A 16,318-nucleotide genomic window follows, 5' to 3' on the forward strand; every position below is an offset into this window, starting at 1 on the left:
GGCCTCTGATGCTCCAGGGAAAATAGCTCCAGCCTATTCAGCCTCTCCCTATAGCTCAAACCCTCCAACCCTGGCAACTTCCTTGTTAATCTTGAACCCTTTGAAGTTTCACAACATCCTTCCTATAGCAAGGAGACCAGAATTGCACACAGTATGCCAAAAGTGGCCTAACCAATCTCCTGTAGACCTGCAACTTGACCTCCTAACTCCTTTACTCAATGCACTGACCAATAAAGGCAACTGTACCAAACGCCTTCTTCACTATCCTATCTATCTGCTACTCCACTTTCAAGAAACAATGAACCTGCACTCCAAGGTCTCTTTGTTCAGCAACACTCCTCAGGACCTTACCATTAAGTGTATAAGTCCTGCCCTGAATTGCCTTTCCAAAATGTATCATCTCATATTTATCTAAACTCCATCTTCCATTCCTCAGCCCATCTGCCCATCTGGTCAAGATCCCATTATACTCTTAGGTAACCTTCTTTGCTGTCCACAATGCCTCCAATCCTTGTGTCACACTGTTAATCACAGGCCTCCAATCTGAAAAGCAACCCTCCACCACCACCCTCTGTCTTCTCCTTTGAGGCAGTTCTGTATTCCATCTGAAATAACCTTAATAACCAATCTACCATGAGGAACCCTGTTGGATGCCTTACGAAAGTCCATATAGATCATGTACACTGCTCTGCCCTCATCAATCCTCTTCATTGCATCCTCAAAACATTCAATCAAGTTAGTGAGACATGAGTTCCCATGCACAAAGCTATGTTGGTTACCCCTAATCAGTCCTTGCCTTTCCAAATAGATGTAAATCCCTCCAACAACTTTCCCACCACCAATGTCAGTCTCACAGGTCTATAATTTTCTGGTTTCTCCTCACCACCTTTCTTAAGCAGTGGCACCACATTAGCCACCCTCCAGTCTTCCAGCACCTCACCTGTGGCTATCAATAACACAAATATCTCAGCAAGGGGCCCAGCAATCACTTCCCTAGTGCAAACTTACTAACCATACTTTCTATATTCTCATCTTAATCATTTATATAAATGACAAACAAAAAAGTGGACCCAGTACCGATCCCTGTGGAACACTGTTGGTCACAGGCCTCCAATCCAAAAAACAACTGTCCACCATCACTATCTTTCTCCTGCCGTTAAGCCAATTTTGTATCCTATTCACTAGTCCACTCTGAATCCATGTGATCAAAGTTTACTAATTAGTCTACCAAACAGAACCTTGTCAAAGGCTTTACTAAAGTCCAAGTAAACAATGTCTACCACTCTGCCCTCATCAATCTTCTTGGGTACTTCCTCCAAAATTCAATCAAATTTGTGAGACATGCTTTCTCTCGCAAAGAAAAACCATCCTGACTATCATACACGTGTGATCTCCAGACAGTTGCAGACCTAAAGGTCAGACAAGCCTCTCAGTTAACAGGAGTATAGTCTTACCTTCAAATAAAGATCCCACATTATTGTTCTATGAGTTCTGTTGTGCAATTTGTGTATTTGTGCTAAATAGAAAAATGCAATGCATTCTACTAGAATCACATGTAATATTCTCAGTTCATGGTTTTGAAATGTCCTCTTCAATCTCATCTTGTCTCTGAGGTGTGATGGGAGCTGGAGGTAAGTGCAAGGGGAGGTGGAGGGGATGAAAGGGCAAATCAACCACAGCACCAAGGTGCAGAATGTGAACATGCACTCAAAGCTCATTCATTTCATAGTTCATACAGTGCAGAAAAGGCCTTTCAGCGCATTGAGTCTGCACTGACATAACTACCACTCAAAGTGCGCTAGTCCCAATTTCCTGCACTTTCCCCATATCCTCGAATGTTATGATATTTCAAGTGCTTATCCAAATATCTTTAAAGGTTGTAAGGTTTCTCACCTCCACTACCTTCCCAGGCAGTGCTTTCCAGATTCCCACAACCTGCTGAGTTGCTCCTTACCCTAAAACTATGCCCCCTTGTAATTCACCCCTCAACCAAGGGGAACAGCTGTTCTCTATTCACCCTGTCCACTCCCCTCATCATCTTATACACATCAATCATGTCCCCTGTCAGTCTTCTCTCCTTGTAAAGAAAACAATCCAAGTCTATCTAGTCTCTCCTTATAGCTCAATTTCTCTATCCCAGGCAACATCCTGGTGAACCTCCTCTGTACCACCTCTAGTGCTGTCACATCCTTCCTGTAGTGAGTTGACCAAAACTGCACACAGAACCATATTAGCGGTCCTCCGGTCCTCTGGTACTTACCTGTGGCCCGACAGGAATTAAAAATTTGTGTCAGAGTTCCTGCAATTTCCGGCCTCACTTCCCCCAGCAGCCTGGGATGCAGTTCATCGGGGCAGGGATTTGTCCATTTTTAAGCCTGACAGGAACTCCAATACCTCCCCATTTCCTATGTCAAACTGTGCAAGTTGCTCACAGTCCATTTTCTTGAATTCCATACCCATGTTCTCCTTTTCCGGAGTGAAGACCAAAGAGACGTATTCATTCAACACCCTTCTAATATGCTGCATCTTCTCACACAGGTTGCCCATTGGTCCCTAATGGGCCCTACACTTCCCTGGTTAGCCTCTTCCCTTTAATGTTTTCATAAAATATCTTAGGTTTCTCCCTAATTCTGTTTGCAAGTCCTTTTTCATGCCTCTTTTAAGCTCTTCTAATTGCTTTCTTAAGCTCCCTCCTACACTTCTTGTATTCCTGTAGGGCCGCAGCTGAATCGCTCCCTTTGGACTTGCTAAAAGCCCGACTCTTCCTCATCAAGTTCTGAATTGTCCTAGACATCCAGGGTTCTCTTAACTTATTGGTCTCACATTTGCCAGTACATGTTGGAACCTGTACTCTCCTCAGCTCCTTTTTGAATGCCCCTCCATTGCTCCACTGTACTTACCCACAAAGAGCTGTTCCCAGTCTTACTGTGGCGAGGTCCTGCTTTATTTTAATAAAGTCAGCCTTCCCCCCATCCAAAGCTGTCTTTTGCAGGTCATCTTTTTCGTCGTCCAGAACAAATTTGAACTGTACTGTGTTGCGGTTGCTTTCATTGAAATGTTCCCCCACTGCCACATCAAACACTTGGCCAGCTTCTTTCCCCAGAACCAGATCTAGCACTGCTCTGTTCCTTGTTGGGCCTTCTATGTATTGATACAAAAAACTCCCGTGGATACATTTCAAGAAACCCAACCCCCGCTAAACCCTTAACACTATGACTATCCCAATTTATGTTGGGCATATTGCAATTACTGAAGTATAATTACCCAATTATTTACTCTTACACACCCCTGTGAACTGTCTACATATTTGCTCCTCTTTTTCCCACTGACTGTTTGGGGACCTATAATAAATTCCCACTGAAGTAGCTACACCTTTAATGTTCCTAAGTTCTACCCACAAAGTGTCATTTAAAGATCCTTCCAAATGCTGGCCTTATTGCAGTAATTGACTCCTTAATTAATAGTGCTGCACCACCACCCTTTTTACACCCTCCTCTGCTTCACCTAAAGGTCCTGTAGCCCGGAATGTTAAGTTGCCAGTCCAGCCCTTCCCTCACTCATGTTTCTGTGATGGCAACAATATGATACTTCCATGTGTCAATCCACACCATTAACTCATCAGACTTACCTATTACACTTAAGTAAAGACCATCCAGCCTTGCCTTATTCTCTTGACACTCAACAAAGCTGAACTCACTCTGACTTTACTGTAGCATGATGTGTCTCTGTTTCACAGATATTCTGTGTCCCCTCCGCCTGCCAGACCATTTCAAACTGCAATAGAGTTGAATTTTCAAATAGGCGTGCTTCTGAATTCAACATGCACTTAAACATGCCTCAAAAGCTATAAAGAGCACGAGACAAAATTCCTTGAATCAGTCACATTTAAATAGCTTATTTGTGAAGTCCCTCAGCAAAAGTTATAACCTGATCAAAATTATACAAGATGGAATGGGTAAAAAGATTCACATTTCTTTGATGCTGGAATTATATGTTGAACTGGTTGTTCATCTGGTTTTTAAAAATATGGAAATCTTTTGGTTTGTCATCAATTTCCTCTCAGGGTTGATCACCTTTTTGCAGAAACAGTCTCCATTCAAAAGACAGAAATCCCTTCTTCTTGATGCCACTGGATATTACTCTAATTTTTGGCTGTGGTTTTTTTTGCCCCTGGAGCAAAAACTGCAGATTTATAAAGATGGTTTCTCACAGGAGGAGGTTTTTAGACTTGGCTGTTGGATCACAATGAAGACAATCAATTTTGTCAGACAGTTTTCAAGATTCATTCTCAGATATCCTTTGCTACTGAAATAGGGGTTTCAATCCTCCTCTGAATAACAAGTTTCAAATTCAAATTTCTGTTCCAGTAATAATGGTAGTCGAGAAGCCTCATCCCCAGAGACATTTGAAGACCTCAATGTGGGCTGAACATTCTTGGTGATGATTATTCATGGCCAGGTATTCACCTCTGGGATAATCTTTTCAGGCTGCTTTAGACAATCTAGCCATGCTATTTAGAAATTCCTTATTAAACTGTTGACAGCTTGGCTGTTTTCAGGTTAGGTGACTTTAGTAGCCATTTTGAAATGTCCCAGCTTATTTTGAATTATTTTACTCTGAAACCAAAGTCCAAGACTTTTAAATTACTTGATGAGATTTTACAGGCGAATAGTTTGTATTTTTTATTGTCAATAAAATGGAGAGCAGCCCTCATTGCAACCAAGAAAATGATTTCTCTTCACCCCAATAAAACAAAAAAATCTGTAAATTGTCAATCATTTAACTATAAAATGATCAATCTTTAAGCTTATAAATTGATTTTTCATTACTGAGCTTTTATTGCACTAATCCTAATGAAATTACAGATTTATTCCCCAATGAAATTCGTGATATAAAACTGACAGGATCCCAACCCCCATAATGCATTAACTTTCAGAAGAGGAAATATGATGCTGGATATTATTATATGGTGAATTGATGTTATTCAATCAGGAAATGAGTGAAGTTATTCACATGCATTATCTTCTTGTCCAACATCAAGTTGAATGTCTCCTTGAGTACATGTTGTAATTCTTCTTCAGTCAGCGTTTTGGAGGTTCTCACATCTGTTCCATCTTTCCCATTAAAGATCCTTTCAATGTAGGTTGTACCCTTCAGAATTTTAATGCCATTCTGGGTTTGATAACAAACATAGGATAATTCTTTAAACATGGCCCCAGGAGTTGTTATTAAATAGGTTAATTTGTCCTGAAAATCCTCAATTTTACAAGGCTTAAGGGCAAAACAAAACAGTTTTTGGTAGGCAGGATGGTTCTGCAGAGACTCACTGTTGTTGCTTTGACCTTCAATGTGAAGTTTCCTTACAGCTTTATCCATGTACCAGATATTGTTGTCTTCAGTCAGGCGGTATGTGCCCGGAAGCTGAGACTGTTCTTTGCCTGATACCAGCTCCAGTGGTTGTCGTGGTTGGTAGGATGATACAAAGCCCACGTCAACAACATAACTCTTAGAATCAATGGTGACTATGAGGATACAATGAGATGGGTAGGATTCGTAACAATCCTTTGCTGGTTTGTACAATCTTGCAGCTATAAACATCACTTTGTACCCCATCTCCTTTAGTACCCACCAGAATAAGCCATTATGTTCCACACAGCAGCCACCTCGATGCTTCCTCACCACTTTATCAAAGATTGCTTCCACATTGACCTCAATTGTTTCTCCACAGTGTGGACTGAGATTTTCATAGGGAATAGATGTGAGATGGTTTTCAACTATTCTGCCTAGTGTCTCCAGGTCAGCTTTGTTGCAAGGTCCTGTGTAGCCAATTCGTGCAAAATATTCAGAAAGCTTCATCTTCTCTGTGATAAAGAAAATAAATTAGAACAGAAGACAGAAAGTCCAAATTGTATCCTGTCAAAAGCTAGCCACTGATTTATGACTTATTTATTTCTTCAATATTTTCTGACTCTTTACCTGTTTACTTATGGCTAATCTTCTGCCTACCGCACCCCCCATCCCATCATGGTCTGTTTCAGCCATGATCTGGGTCAGTAACACTGCTTCTGTTGATTCATAGTGCTAGAGGGACCAACCAGGATCTGTTCTCTCTCAGTATTAAGTGTTAGAAATGCTAACTTTTCAATTATTTAAGAAAACACCCTTGCACTGAGGTAGAGAAAGAAAAGAAACATGTTGCTCTGAGTACTAGAAGCGAGGCAACAAGCCAGGAATAATTGAAAGGAAATGGGACAAAAGAATTTCAGCTACTGTGCAATGCCAAGAATCTCAAAATCAACTGTTCAAATACTAACCCAATATAAAGACTGCAATATTCCACAACATATTCTTCACAAACAACCCAGCAACTGATCCTTATATCTCAACTTTTATCTTGGTTTGGACTCACTTCTCTTTTCTGATCTGTGTATATTAGAGTTGCGTATTCATTTCTCACATTTAGTCATTAATAAACTCACTCTTTCTTTAATCAAGAAAGTCTGCTTAAATTGGCCCTTTTTAAACATTTTTTTTCGGTCTGGGAGAAAAGGTACCCTTTTCAAGACAGTCAAGACACTATCAACGTTGAGGTCCTGCTTTTTAATTTGGTCTTGAACTTCTGAAATTCTCTTGGCAAAACATCATTCTCAGTTCTAATTACAACTTTTTTTTAATGTGGACACAATGACTTGATCTGAACCTTCTTGCCCAATGTTCACCTCCAGACGAGGGGATGCTTTTCAGCCTGGCATCACACAGACAACAGTCAAAACTCTTGGTCCCAGCTGCAGAGAATAGTATCTATTTCCCTGTCTATACAATCATCCATCACTGCTATATTCCTTTCCAATCCCTTCACTCTGCTGACATCTGACACCACAGACGACAAAGCAGAGTATTAGTTAAACTGAGAACGACTGCAGAATTCTAAGGATCCAAGTGTTTGGGTGCATGAGTCATAATAAGTTAGAATGCAGGTGTAGCATATAATCAAAAAGTGTACTGAGATACTATGCTTTATTATCAGAGGAATTGAATATAAAATAATAAAATAAATTATGCTGCAATTTTACAGGCACTGGTGACATCACATAAATCATAGAATCCATACTCTGTGGAAACAGGCCATTCAGCCCAAATCCACACGAACTCACCCCCAAGTAACCCTACATTTCCATGGCTAAACCACTTAACCTACACATCCCTGGACACTATGGACAACTTAGCATAGTCAATCCAACTATCCTGCACATCTTTAGACTGTGAGTGGAAACCATGGCATCTGCAGGAAACCCACACAGACACAGGGAGAACATGTAAACTCTACACAGTCACCTGAGGCTGGAATTGAACCTCGGTCCCTGGCACTATGAGGTAGCAGTGCTAACCACTGAGCCACCATGCCGCCCCATCTTGAATACTATGTGCAGTTTTACTCTCCTTATTTAATGAACGAGGTAAATGTACCAGAATAAAAAATAAAAAACAAAGAACCATGGTTCCCCATGGTAGGCTATTGCAGAAAATACGGAGGCATGGGATTGAGGGTGATTTAGCGGTTTGGATCAGAAATTGGCTGGCTGTAAGAAGACAGAGGGTGGTGGTTGATGGGAAATGTTCATCCTGGAGTTCAGTTACTAGTGGTGTACCTCAAGGATCTGTTTTGGGGCCACTGCTGTTTGTCATTTTTTTAAATGACCTGGATGGGGGCGTAGAAGGATGGGTTAGTAAATTTGCGGATGACACCAAAGTCGGTGGAGTTGTGGATAGTGCGGAAGGATGTTGCAGGTTACAGAGGGACATAGATAAGCTGCAGAGCTGGGCTGAGAAGTGGCAAATGGAGTTTAATGTGGAAAAGTGTGAGGTGATTCACTTTGGAAGGAGTAACAGAGTACTGGGCTAATGGTAAGATTCTTGGTAGTGTGCATGAGCAGAGAGATCTCGGTGTCCATGTGCATAGATCACTGAAAGTTGCCACCCAGGTTGATAGCGTTGTTAAGAAGGCATACGGTGTGTTAGGTTTTATTGGTAGAAGGATGGAGTTTCGGAGCCATGAGGTCATGTTGCAGCTGTACAAAACTCTGGTGCGGCCGCACTTGGAGTATTGCGTACGGTTCTGGTCACCGCATTATAGGAAGGATGTGAAAGCATTGGAAAGGGTGCAGAGGAGATTTACCAGGATGTTGCCTGGTATGGAGGGAAGGTCTTATGAGGAAAGGCTGAGGGACTTGAGGCTGTTTTCGTTAGAGAGAAGAAGGTTAAGAGGTGACTTAATAGAGACATACAAGATGATCAAAGGATTAGATAGGGTGGACAGTGGGAGCCTTTTTCCTCGGATGGTGATGGCTAGCACGAGGGGACATAGCTTTAAATTGAGGGGTGATAGATATAGGACAGACGTCAGAGGTAGGTTCTTTCCTCAGAGAGTAGTAAGGACGTGGAATGCCCTGCCTGCAAAAGTAGTAGAGTCACCAACTTTAAGGGCATTTAAATGGTCATTGGATAAACGTATGGATGATAATGGAATAGTTTCGGTTAGATGGGCTTCAGATTGGTTTCACAGGTTGGCGCAACATCGAGGGCTGAAGGGCCTGTACTGCGCTGTAATGTTCTATGTTCTATGTTCTAACCCAGGGGTGGTTTACTGAATTAATACCTGGAATGAGTGGACTATCTCATGCAGTTAGGTGCAGTCTGGGCTTGTTTCCAGTGGAATTTAGAAGAGTGAACAATGTCTTATTTAAAGTGTACAAGATTGATATGGTGGACATAGAAAGGATATTTCGTCTTGTAGATGAGTCCAGATCTCGAGGCCACTGTTTAAGAAGTACAGGTTGCCTTTTTACGACAGAGGTGAAGAGAATTTTTCTTCTCGCTGAGGGTTGTGTAACTTTGGGTTTCTCTGCTACTGAAGACAGTGGAGGTAAGGGCAATTAATATTTTAAGACAGTCATGGCTGGATTTTTCTTACACAAAGGAATCAAAGGTGATGAGATGTAAATTGGAATGTGGAATTGGGAACACAAACAGATCATCCATGATCTTATTGAAAAGTAGCGCAGGTTTAAAGGGCCGAATGGTCTACTCCTAACTTGTATGTTCATGTAAAAGAACATACTGCTCCTGTTGTTTCTAAATTTTTATATACAACTTGACCAGTATCTTTCGAAGCAGAATCTACAAAGCTCGGCATCCTCATTCTCCTGAAAATATCTTCAGTGCTTCCTCTGATATACAACCTTCAAATAGCTCCTGTATTTCACTGACTAATTCCTGTCTCTGACATAGCAAACAGGTCAAGCAGACACCATTCTACCTATGTCATTGCTCAAAAGATATGTTGTCAGAGCTTTTCATCTTGTAATCATCAGGACAATTTGCAAGACAAAAAGCTTTACAAATGAGCAAGCAACATTTAAACCATTGGGGACGAGTGTGGTAATTGGCTGATAAATGGACTCTGACTGGTAAAGGTATTGCCAGGGACAATGCACTAGTCTATGATGATTGGCAGATTTGTTTAAGTTTTAAATAAGCCCAGTTGAATCCAATTCATCAATTGATCAAGGCATTCGGGTCTAGGCCCGAAACGTCAGCCTTCCTGCTCCTATGATGCTGTTTGGTCTGCTGTGTTCATCCAGCTCTACACCTTGTCATCCTTTTGAGAGGTGAACTAGCATATGGCTGACGTCTGTTTTGTTGAGTTAAAATAGGCACACGTGTCTTTCTGTCTTGTAAGATCTTGCAGCAATTTATGTAGCTTCTAGTACATGCAAGCATGCAAACCTGCAAGCCCAAATGACAAACCTAAATTACTTGTTTGCATACTCACTTATTCAGTAAATGTTGTCCAATTGTGGAATCACGTCTAATGTTGGAATTCAGTGCAAGCTGATTGGGTTTGATTGGTACCCTCTGTGTTTGGAACAGCTGGAGGCACATGCTCTTTGATTCAATCTGCCAGTCTTTGGGACATGTGACCTACATAGCCTCTATGCCATGAGATTCGTCTTTAGAGCAATAACCATTTGTGGACAAATGCTTCTGGAAATCCAAGTGCAGTGCACTCACAGTTTTCCCTTTATCCACAGTAAATGTTACTCCTCAAAATGATCAATTCCAACACCTTCCTCATGAAAAGCGTAGAGTTAACTCACCTGTAGTTTCCTATTTTCTGCTGTCTTCCCCTCTTTGAATAATACTTCCCATTCTCTAGTCTAATAGAGCATTTCCAGAATCTGGTGAATTTGGGAAAATTTGCATCAATGCATTTCCACCTTCATTAAGCACCAGTTTCAACACCCTTGAGGTCCGTTAGATTTAGGGACTTAGGAGTTCACAGCTCCAATTGTTTGCTCAGTAACGCTTCCCCAATGATTGGTAATTTCACCAAGTTTCCCTTTTCCTTTCATCTCCGGTTATATCGATATTAGTACTGGAAGTACCAGACAAAGAATTGTACTCTATAGGTCGTATCCTATGTCTGTCTTCTGAGGAGGCCATTGCAGTTTTTCGCTGTGGCATGTTGGAACTGGCAATTGATGAGTTGAGAATCATCTCCTGTCCTTATGAGGGCGTGGAGGTGCTACTGTTGGACTGGGGCGGGCCAAGTCAGATGTCACAGGACACCTGGCTATAGTCCAACAGGTTTCTTTGAAATCACAAGCTTTCAAAGCGTAGCCCCTTCATCAGGCCAAATGAGATAGAACCACACAGACACAGAATTTATACACAGAGATCAAGGGCAGAGGGATCATACAAATGGTGTGAGTGGAGTATTGAATAATACCTCTCTGCAGGTGATCAAAAGTGTCAGACAGTGTGAGTACAATGCCAACATCTGAATAACAAGTGAAGCGCTGACCTACAATCTGATTAATTGAGGCAGAGATAATTACAAAAAATTAAAAATAAGGTGGTGCTGGAGACAAACCAAATGACTGGAATAACATGACAGGCATAAGAGTCACATGCCGAGGGTCTTACCAAAGTAACAAGTAATCCAAAACTGAACAAACTAATTAAGGTAGAGAGATCATAAGTTATTAAGGTGATGGCGTTAAAACAGGACAGTAAGGAAGTATGGTGGGGTCACATGTAGTGGGAGATGAATCTAAGATCACGGTCTCAACGTGTCTTCGTGTGTACAGAACTTAGCTATCAGTTTCTACTCGGCGATTCTGTGTTGTTGTATATCTTGAAGGCTGCCTTGGAGACGCTTACCCAAAGATTGGAGGCTGAACGTTCTTGACCGCTAAAGTGTTCCCCAACTTAGAAGGAACATTCCTGTCTGGCAATTGTTGTGCAGTGTCCACTCATCAGTTGTTGTAGCTTCTGAATGGTCTTGCCAATATACCATGCCTCGGGGCATCCTTGCCTGCAGCATATGAGATTGACAACATTGGGCGAGTCACACAATTATCTGCCGTGTACACAGTGGGTGGTGTTCCCACGTGTGATAGCACTGTCCACGTCAATGATCTGACATGTCTTGCAGAGGTTGACATGGCAAGGTCGTGTGGTGTTGCAGTCGATGTTGTCCTGAAGGCTGTGTAGTTTGCTGCAAACAATGGTCTGTTTAAGTTTTAGTGGTTGTTTGAAGGCGAGAAGTGGAGGTTTGGAGATGATCTTGGTGAGATGTTCATCATCATTGATGTTGTGTTGATGGCTGCGAAGAACATAACGTAGTCTCTCCGCTCCAGGGAAATACCAGATGAAGAAGTGTACTCTAACGATCGTATCCCATGTCTGTCTTCTGAGGAGGTCATCGCAGTTTTTCACTGTGGCGTGTTGGAACTGGCAATCGAGGATTTGAGAATCATATCCCATTCTTAAGAGGGCATCCTTCAAAATCTTTAGGTGCCTGTCGCATTCCTCCTTATCTGAGCAAATCCTGTGTATGCGCAGGGCTTAACCGTAGGGGATGGCTTCTTTAATATGTTAATGGTGGAAGCTATAGATGTGCAGCGTCATGTGATTTTCTGTGGTTCCACTTGCGGTGGAGTGAGGTACTGAGGTGTCTGTCGCTGATGGAGATGTGTGTGTCCAAGAATGAGACTGATTCTGAAGAGTAGCCCATGGTAAGTCTGATGGTGGGATGAAACTTGTTGATATCACTATGTAGTGTTTCAGTGATTGCTCGTCATGAGTCCAAAGGAAGAAAGTGTCATCAATATAACTAGTGTATGGCATTGGTGAAAGATCCTGTGCAACAAAGAAGTCTTGCTCAAAAGTATGCATGAAAATGTTGGCATATTGGGGTGCACATTTGGTCCCCATGGCTGTTCCATGTGCTAGGATAAAGAACTAGTTGAAGGGGAAGACAATGTGGTCAAGGATGAAGAGGATGAGTTGTAGGATGGCGTCTGGAAATTGGCACTTGTTACTATTGAGTACTGAGGCTGTTGCAGGGATGTCATCATTGTAGGGGATGCTGGTGTAGAGTGCCGAAACATCCATTGTGAAAAGGAATGTTCCTGGTTCGGTTGGTCTGTGGGTGCTGAGTTTCTGTAAGAAATCTATAGTATTTCAACAGAAGCTGGGGAGTTCCTTGTACAATGGTTTTCAAGATGCCCCAGACATAGCCAGAGATGTTCTCACACAGGGTCCCATTGCCTGATACTTCAGACTTTATAGAGGTTAGTGGAATATCTTTTGTATCCTCAAAGTGTGCTGTCAATTTATTTACTTTGTTATGCACATTTGGATACAGAGTCTTTGGCTTGTTCTTTTTGTTATCTTTGTGAAATCTAGTCTTGAATGGTGGTATAGTCTTAGGCTATTCTCCATGTTCCTTCTTGCTAATCTCTGACTTTAATTTACCACATGATTATTTTGATTTCTTGCCTTGGCACTACCCCTTGATTTGATACATTTACACAGTTTGATCCCTCTCCCCAACTGTTCATCTTGAAGCCCTTTCTACTTCCACATCAGTCCCAACAGAGTTCAGGTAAAGACCTTCACAACAGAATCACCCCTATTCCCCTCCTAACAGTACTGATGCCAGTGCCCCATGAATGGAACCCACCAGTCCTTGAGCCACATATTAAGTTCACAAGTTTTGTGAGCCCACTGCTAATTGGCTCATGGCTCAGGTAGTTGACCAGAAATCATTAGCCTCAAGATTTTGATCTTCAATTTGGTGCCTGGGTCCTCATTCAGTCTAATCAGAACCTTTTTCCTAATCATAGAATCACTCAGCACTGAAGCTGCTTTTTGGTCTATTGAGTCTGCACCTACAAAGAAAAAGGCTCTAAATCTACACTCGACCCACTTTCCAGTGCTTGACTCATTGCCTTAAATTTTTAACATTAAGTGCTCATCCAAGTACTTTTTCAGGATTGTGAGGTTTCCTGTCTCAAATACCATCCCAGGCAGTACATTCTAGATCCTCACCACCCTCTGGGTGGAAAAGCTTTTCCTCAAATTCCTTCAAAACCTCCTGCCTTTCACCTTAAAATGATACCCCTTTGTTACTGACCCTCCAAATAAGGGTCACAGCTGCTTTCTATTCACCCTATCCATTGTCCCCCTTATAATCTTAAACATTTCTATCATGCTCCTCTCACCTTCTCTGCTCCAAAGAAAACAACCCAAGTTTATCCAGCTCTGTTCATAACTGAAATGCCCCAACCTAGATATCATCCTGATGACAGTCTCCTCTGCATCGCCTGTACTACAATCACATCCTTCCTGTAGTGCAGTGACCAGAACTACACACAGTGCTCCAGCTCTGGCCTAACCAAAGTTCTGCACAGTTCCAACATGACCTTCCTGCTCTTATAATCTGTGCCATGGCAGATAAAGTCAAGTGCCCTGTATCCCTTCATAATTACCTTATTAACATGCCCTGCCACATTCAGGGATTTGTTGTCAAGCAGCTCAAGATCTCTCTGTTCCTCTGAGTTTCCTAGTGTGTTGCCATTCACTGAGTTCTCCCTTGTTTTGTTAGTTTTTCCAAAGTGCATCACATGACACTTATCTGGGTTAAATTCCACCTGTCACTGGTCAATCCATTTACATCATCCTGCAACCTAAGACCTTCCTTCTCACTGTCAACAATGTGGCAAATCTTTATCATTTGGAAGCTTTTTTTTCCTTTATTCATTCACAGGACGAAGTTATTGCTGGCTAGGCAGCATTTATTGCCCGTCCATAATTGCCCAGAGGGCAGTTAAGAGTCAACCACATTGCTGTGGGTCTGGAGTCACATGTAGACCAGAGCAGGTAAGGATGGCAGTTTCCTTCCCTAAAGGACATTCGTGAACCAGATGGGCTTTTCCAACAATCAATAATGGATTCATGGTCATCATTAGATTCTTAATTCCAGATATTTTATTGAATTCAAATTCCGCCATCTGCCATGGCGGGATTCGAACCTGGGTCCCCAGAACATTATCTGGGTCTCTGGATTAACAGTCCAGCAATAATACCACTAGGCCATCGCCTCCCTACACTCACTTCCATATGGTTGACATATATCAAGAACAACAAGGGACCCTGCATTGATCCCGGTGGACAATAACCAATAGTCACAGACTTTTACCACCACCCCATGTCTCCTACCACTAAGCCAAATGGATAGTCGTGCCTGAGTCTGTCTTTGGTATGTACAGTCTGTGCTCTTGATTCTAGTTTTATATAAAAATGTCATCAGAACTAGGATTGGTCTTATCACCACTCACCTGTGTCTCAGTGATTCTTCCGGCACTTCAATTACTTCCTGTCCTGTCGATAGAAAAGCACCAGTGAGTTCTGGATTTCAGAAATTCAGTTTCATCAGCAGTGTCACCTAGCACAGTGATGAAATGTCTGAACAAAAACAAGCCAGCTCGGTGAGCAAGTCAACAACCTCATTCAGTTTCATCCAGTTAGAAAACGGAGCTTTTGAATTACAAATAGATAGGCACAAGGAGGGAGTGTTTAACAAAATCCTGCACCTGAATTCTGTTTTCAATTTTGTTTGTGAAATTTGGTTGACAAATGAGCCAGACATTTAGCAATTTTTAAAATCAAACACCCCAGGTCAGGTCAGAAACAAGCAGGAGACATCTCAGTAACCCTAAAACCAATCGCACAGATAAATTGAGACAACTGCAGTTTATTGCATACAGGAACCCTTCAAACTGCACAGCACTATGCGACCTTCCCCCAGTTAATGATTACTCATTCAGCCCTGGCGTCTCTGTTTGGCTTTTTAACTTATTTTGCGATTTAAAAAAAAGTTTGCTCGGCAAATAAACTTGGCATTTTAGAAATAGTTCCACCATATAGCCCGGAGAACGTCACATTGGATGTTTTACCAACACATTAAAGCTGGTGTTGCATGAAGTTCTATGCAATATGCTGTAATACAGTGACAAAAGAGCTTTCGAAGCACTGACAGAGACAGGGATAGAGCAGCATTGTAAACAACTCCAAATTCCGATACCTGAATTCTGTATTCACTTGTTTTAGTGCAATGTCAGAAGTCACACAATACCAGGTTATACTATCCAGCAGGTTTATTTGAAATCACTCAGAGACAGTAACTGGAGTCAGAGATAACACAGTGTGGAGCTGGAGGAGCACAACAGGCCAACTCTCCCCACCCCCCGGCCTCATCCCACGACCAACCCTCCCTCTCATCCCTGCCTCTTTGACCTGGCACAACCTATCCGTCTTCTCTCCCACCTATCCGCTCCTCACACCTCACTGAACAATCCCCACCACTGCCTACCTGCACTCACGTGTCACCATCCCACCGACCTTCCCCAGCCACACCCCTCCTCTCTCTGTTTATTTCGGAGCTCCCTTCCCCCTCCCCATTTCTGAAGAAGGGTCCCGACCCGAAACGTCAATTTTCCTGATGCTGCCTGGCCTGCTGTGCTCTTCCAGCACCACACTGTGTTATTTGAAATCACACAAGCTTTGGGAGTGCAGCCCCTTCGTCAGGTACAGAGAGAGAGGAGAGCACAAGAGTTTATAGGCAGAGAGATCAAAGATTATACAACTGGTGTGAGTGGAGTGTCAGATAATAAGTCTCTCCAGGTGGCCAAGAGAGTTATACAGTGAGTAAAATGTTCATAAAGCTATTGTCAGTGCTGTGTTTCCATGACAATTGGGCAAAGTGTTAGGAATGTACAAAAGGTGACATCTCGGGGTCAGACACTGAATTGTGGGTGTGAGGCCTTGTTCAGAATCTGTCTCAGAGTTTTAACCTGCAGTCAGGCTGGTTTTATTCCGAAAGCAGGAATTTGTAAGATATCACACTGACCGACTACAAATTGTGTTTTTTCAACAAAATTGCATGTATCTGCAAATAAACAAACATCTT

General features: G+C 42.2%; 1 protein-coding gene across 1 annotated transcript; it reads right to left on the reverse strand.

Annotated features, from left to right (window-relative positions):
* Positions 1-4,878: 4,878 nt before the first annotated feature.
* Positions 4,879-14,731, reverse strand: LOC109923912 (arylamine N-acetyltransferase 2-like). The gene is made up of 2 exons (XM_048608947.1): positions 14,688-14,731; positions 4,879-5,861 (listed from the first exon to the last, which is right to left on the reverse strand). Exon 2 carries the CDS (start codon positions 5,854-5,856, stop codon positions 4,981-4,983), a length of 876 nt encoding a protein of 291 aa, XP_048464904.1. The 5' UTR covers positions 5,857-5,861; positions 14,688-14,731; the 3' UTR covers positions 4,879-4,980.
* Between the last annotated feature and the right edge of the window lie 1,587 nt (positions 14,732-16,318).

The sequence above is a fragment of the Rhincodon typus genome, chromosome 20 (assembly GCF_021869965.1).
Source record: "Rhincodon typus isolate 14 chromosome 20, sRhiTyp1.1, whole genome shotgun sequence".
Classification (NCBI taxonomy): domain Eukaryota; kingdom Metazoa; phylum Chordata; class Chondrichthyes; order Orectolobiformes; family Rhincodontidae; genus Rhincodon; species Rhincodon typus.

What these genes read in the sequence shown, in the direction of transcription:
- LOC109923912 (XM_048608947.1), bottom strand. Translation starts at nt 5,856, where the DNA reads ATGAAGCTTTCTGAATATTTTGCACGAATTGGCTACACAGGACCTTGC.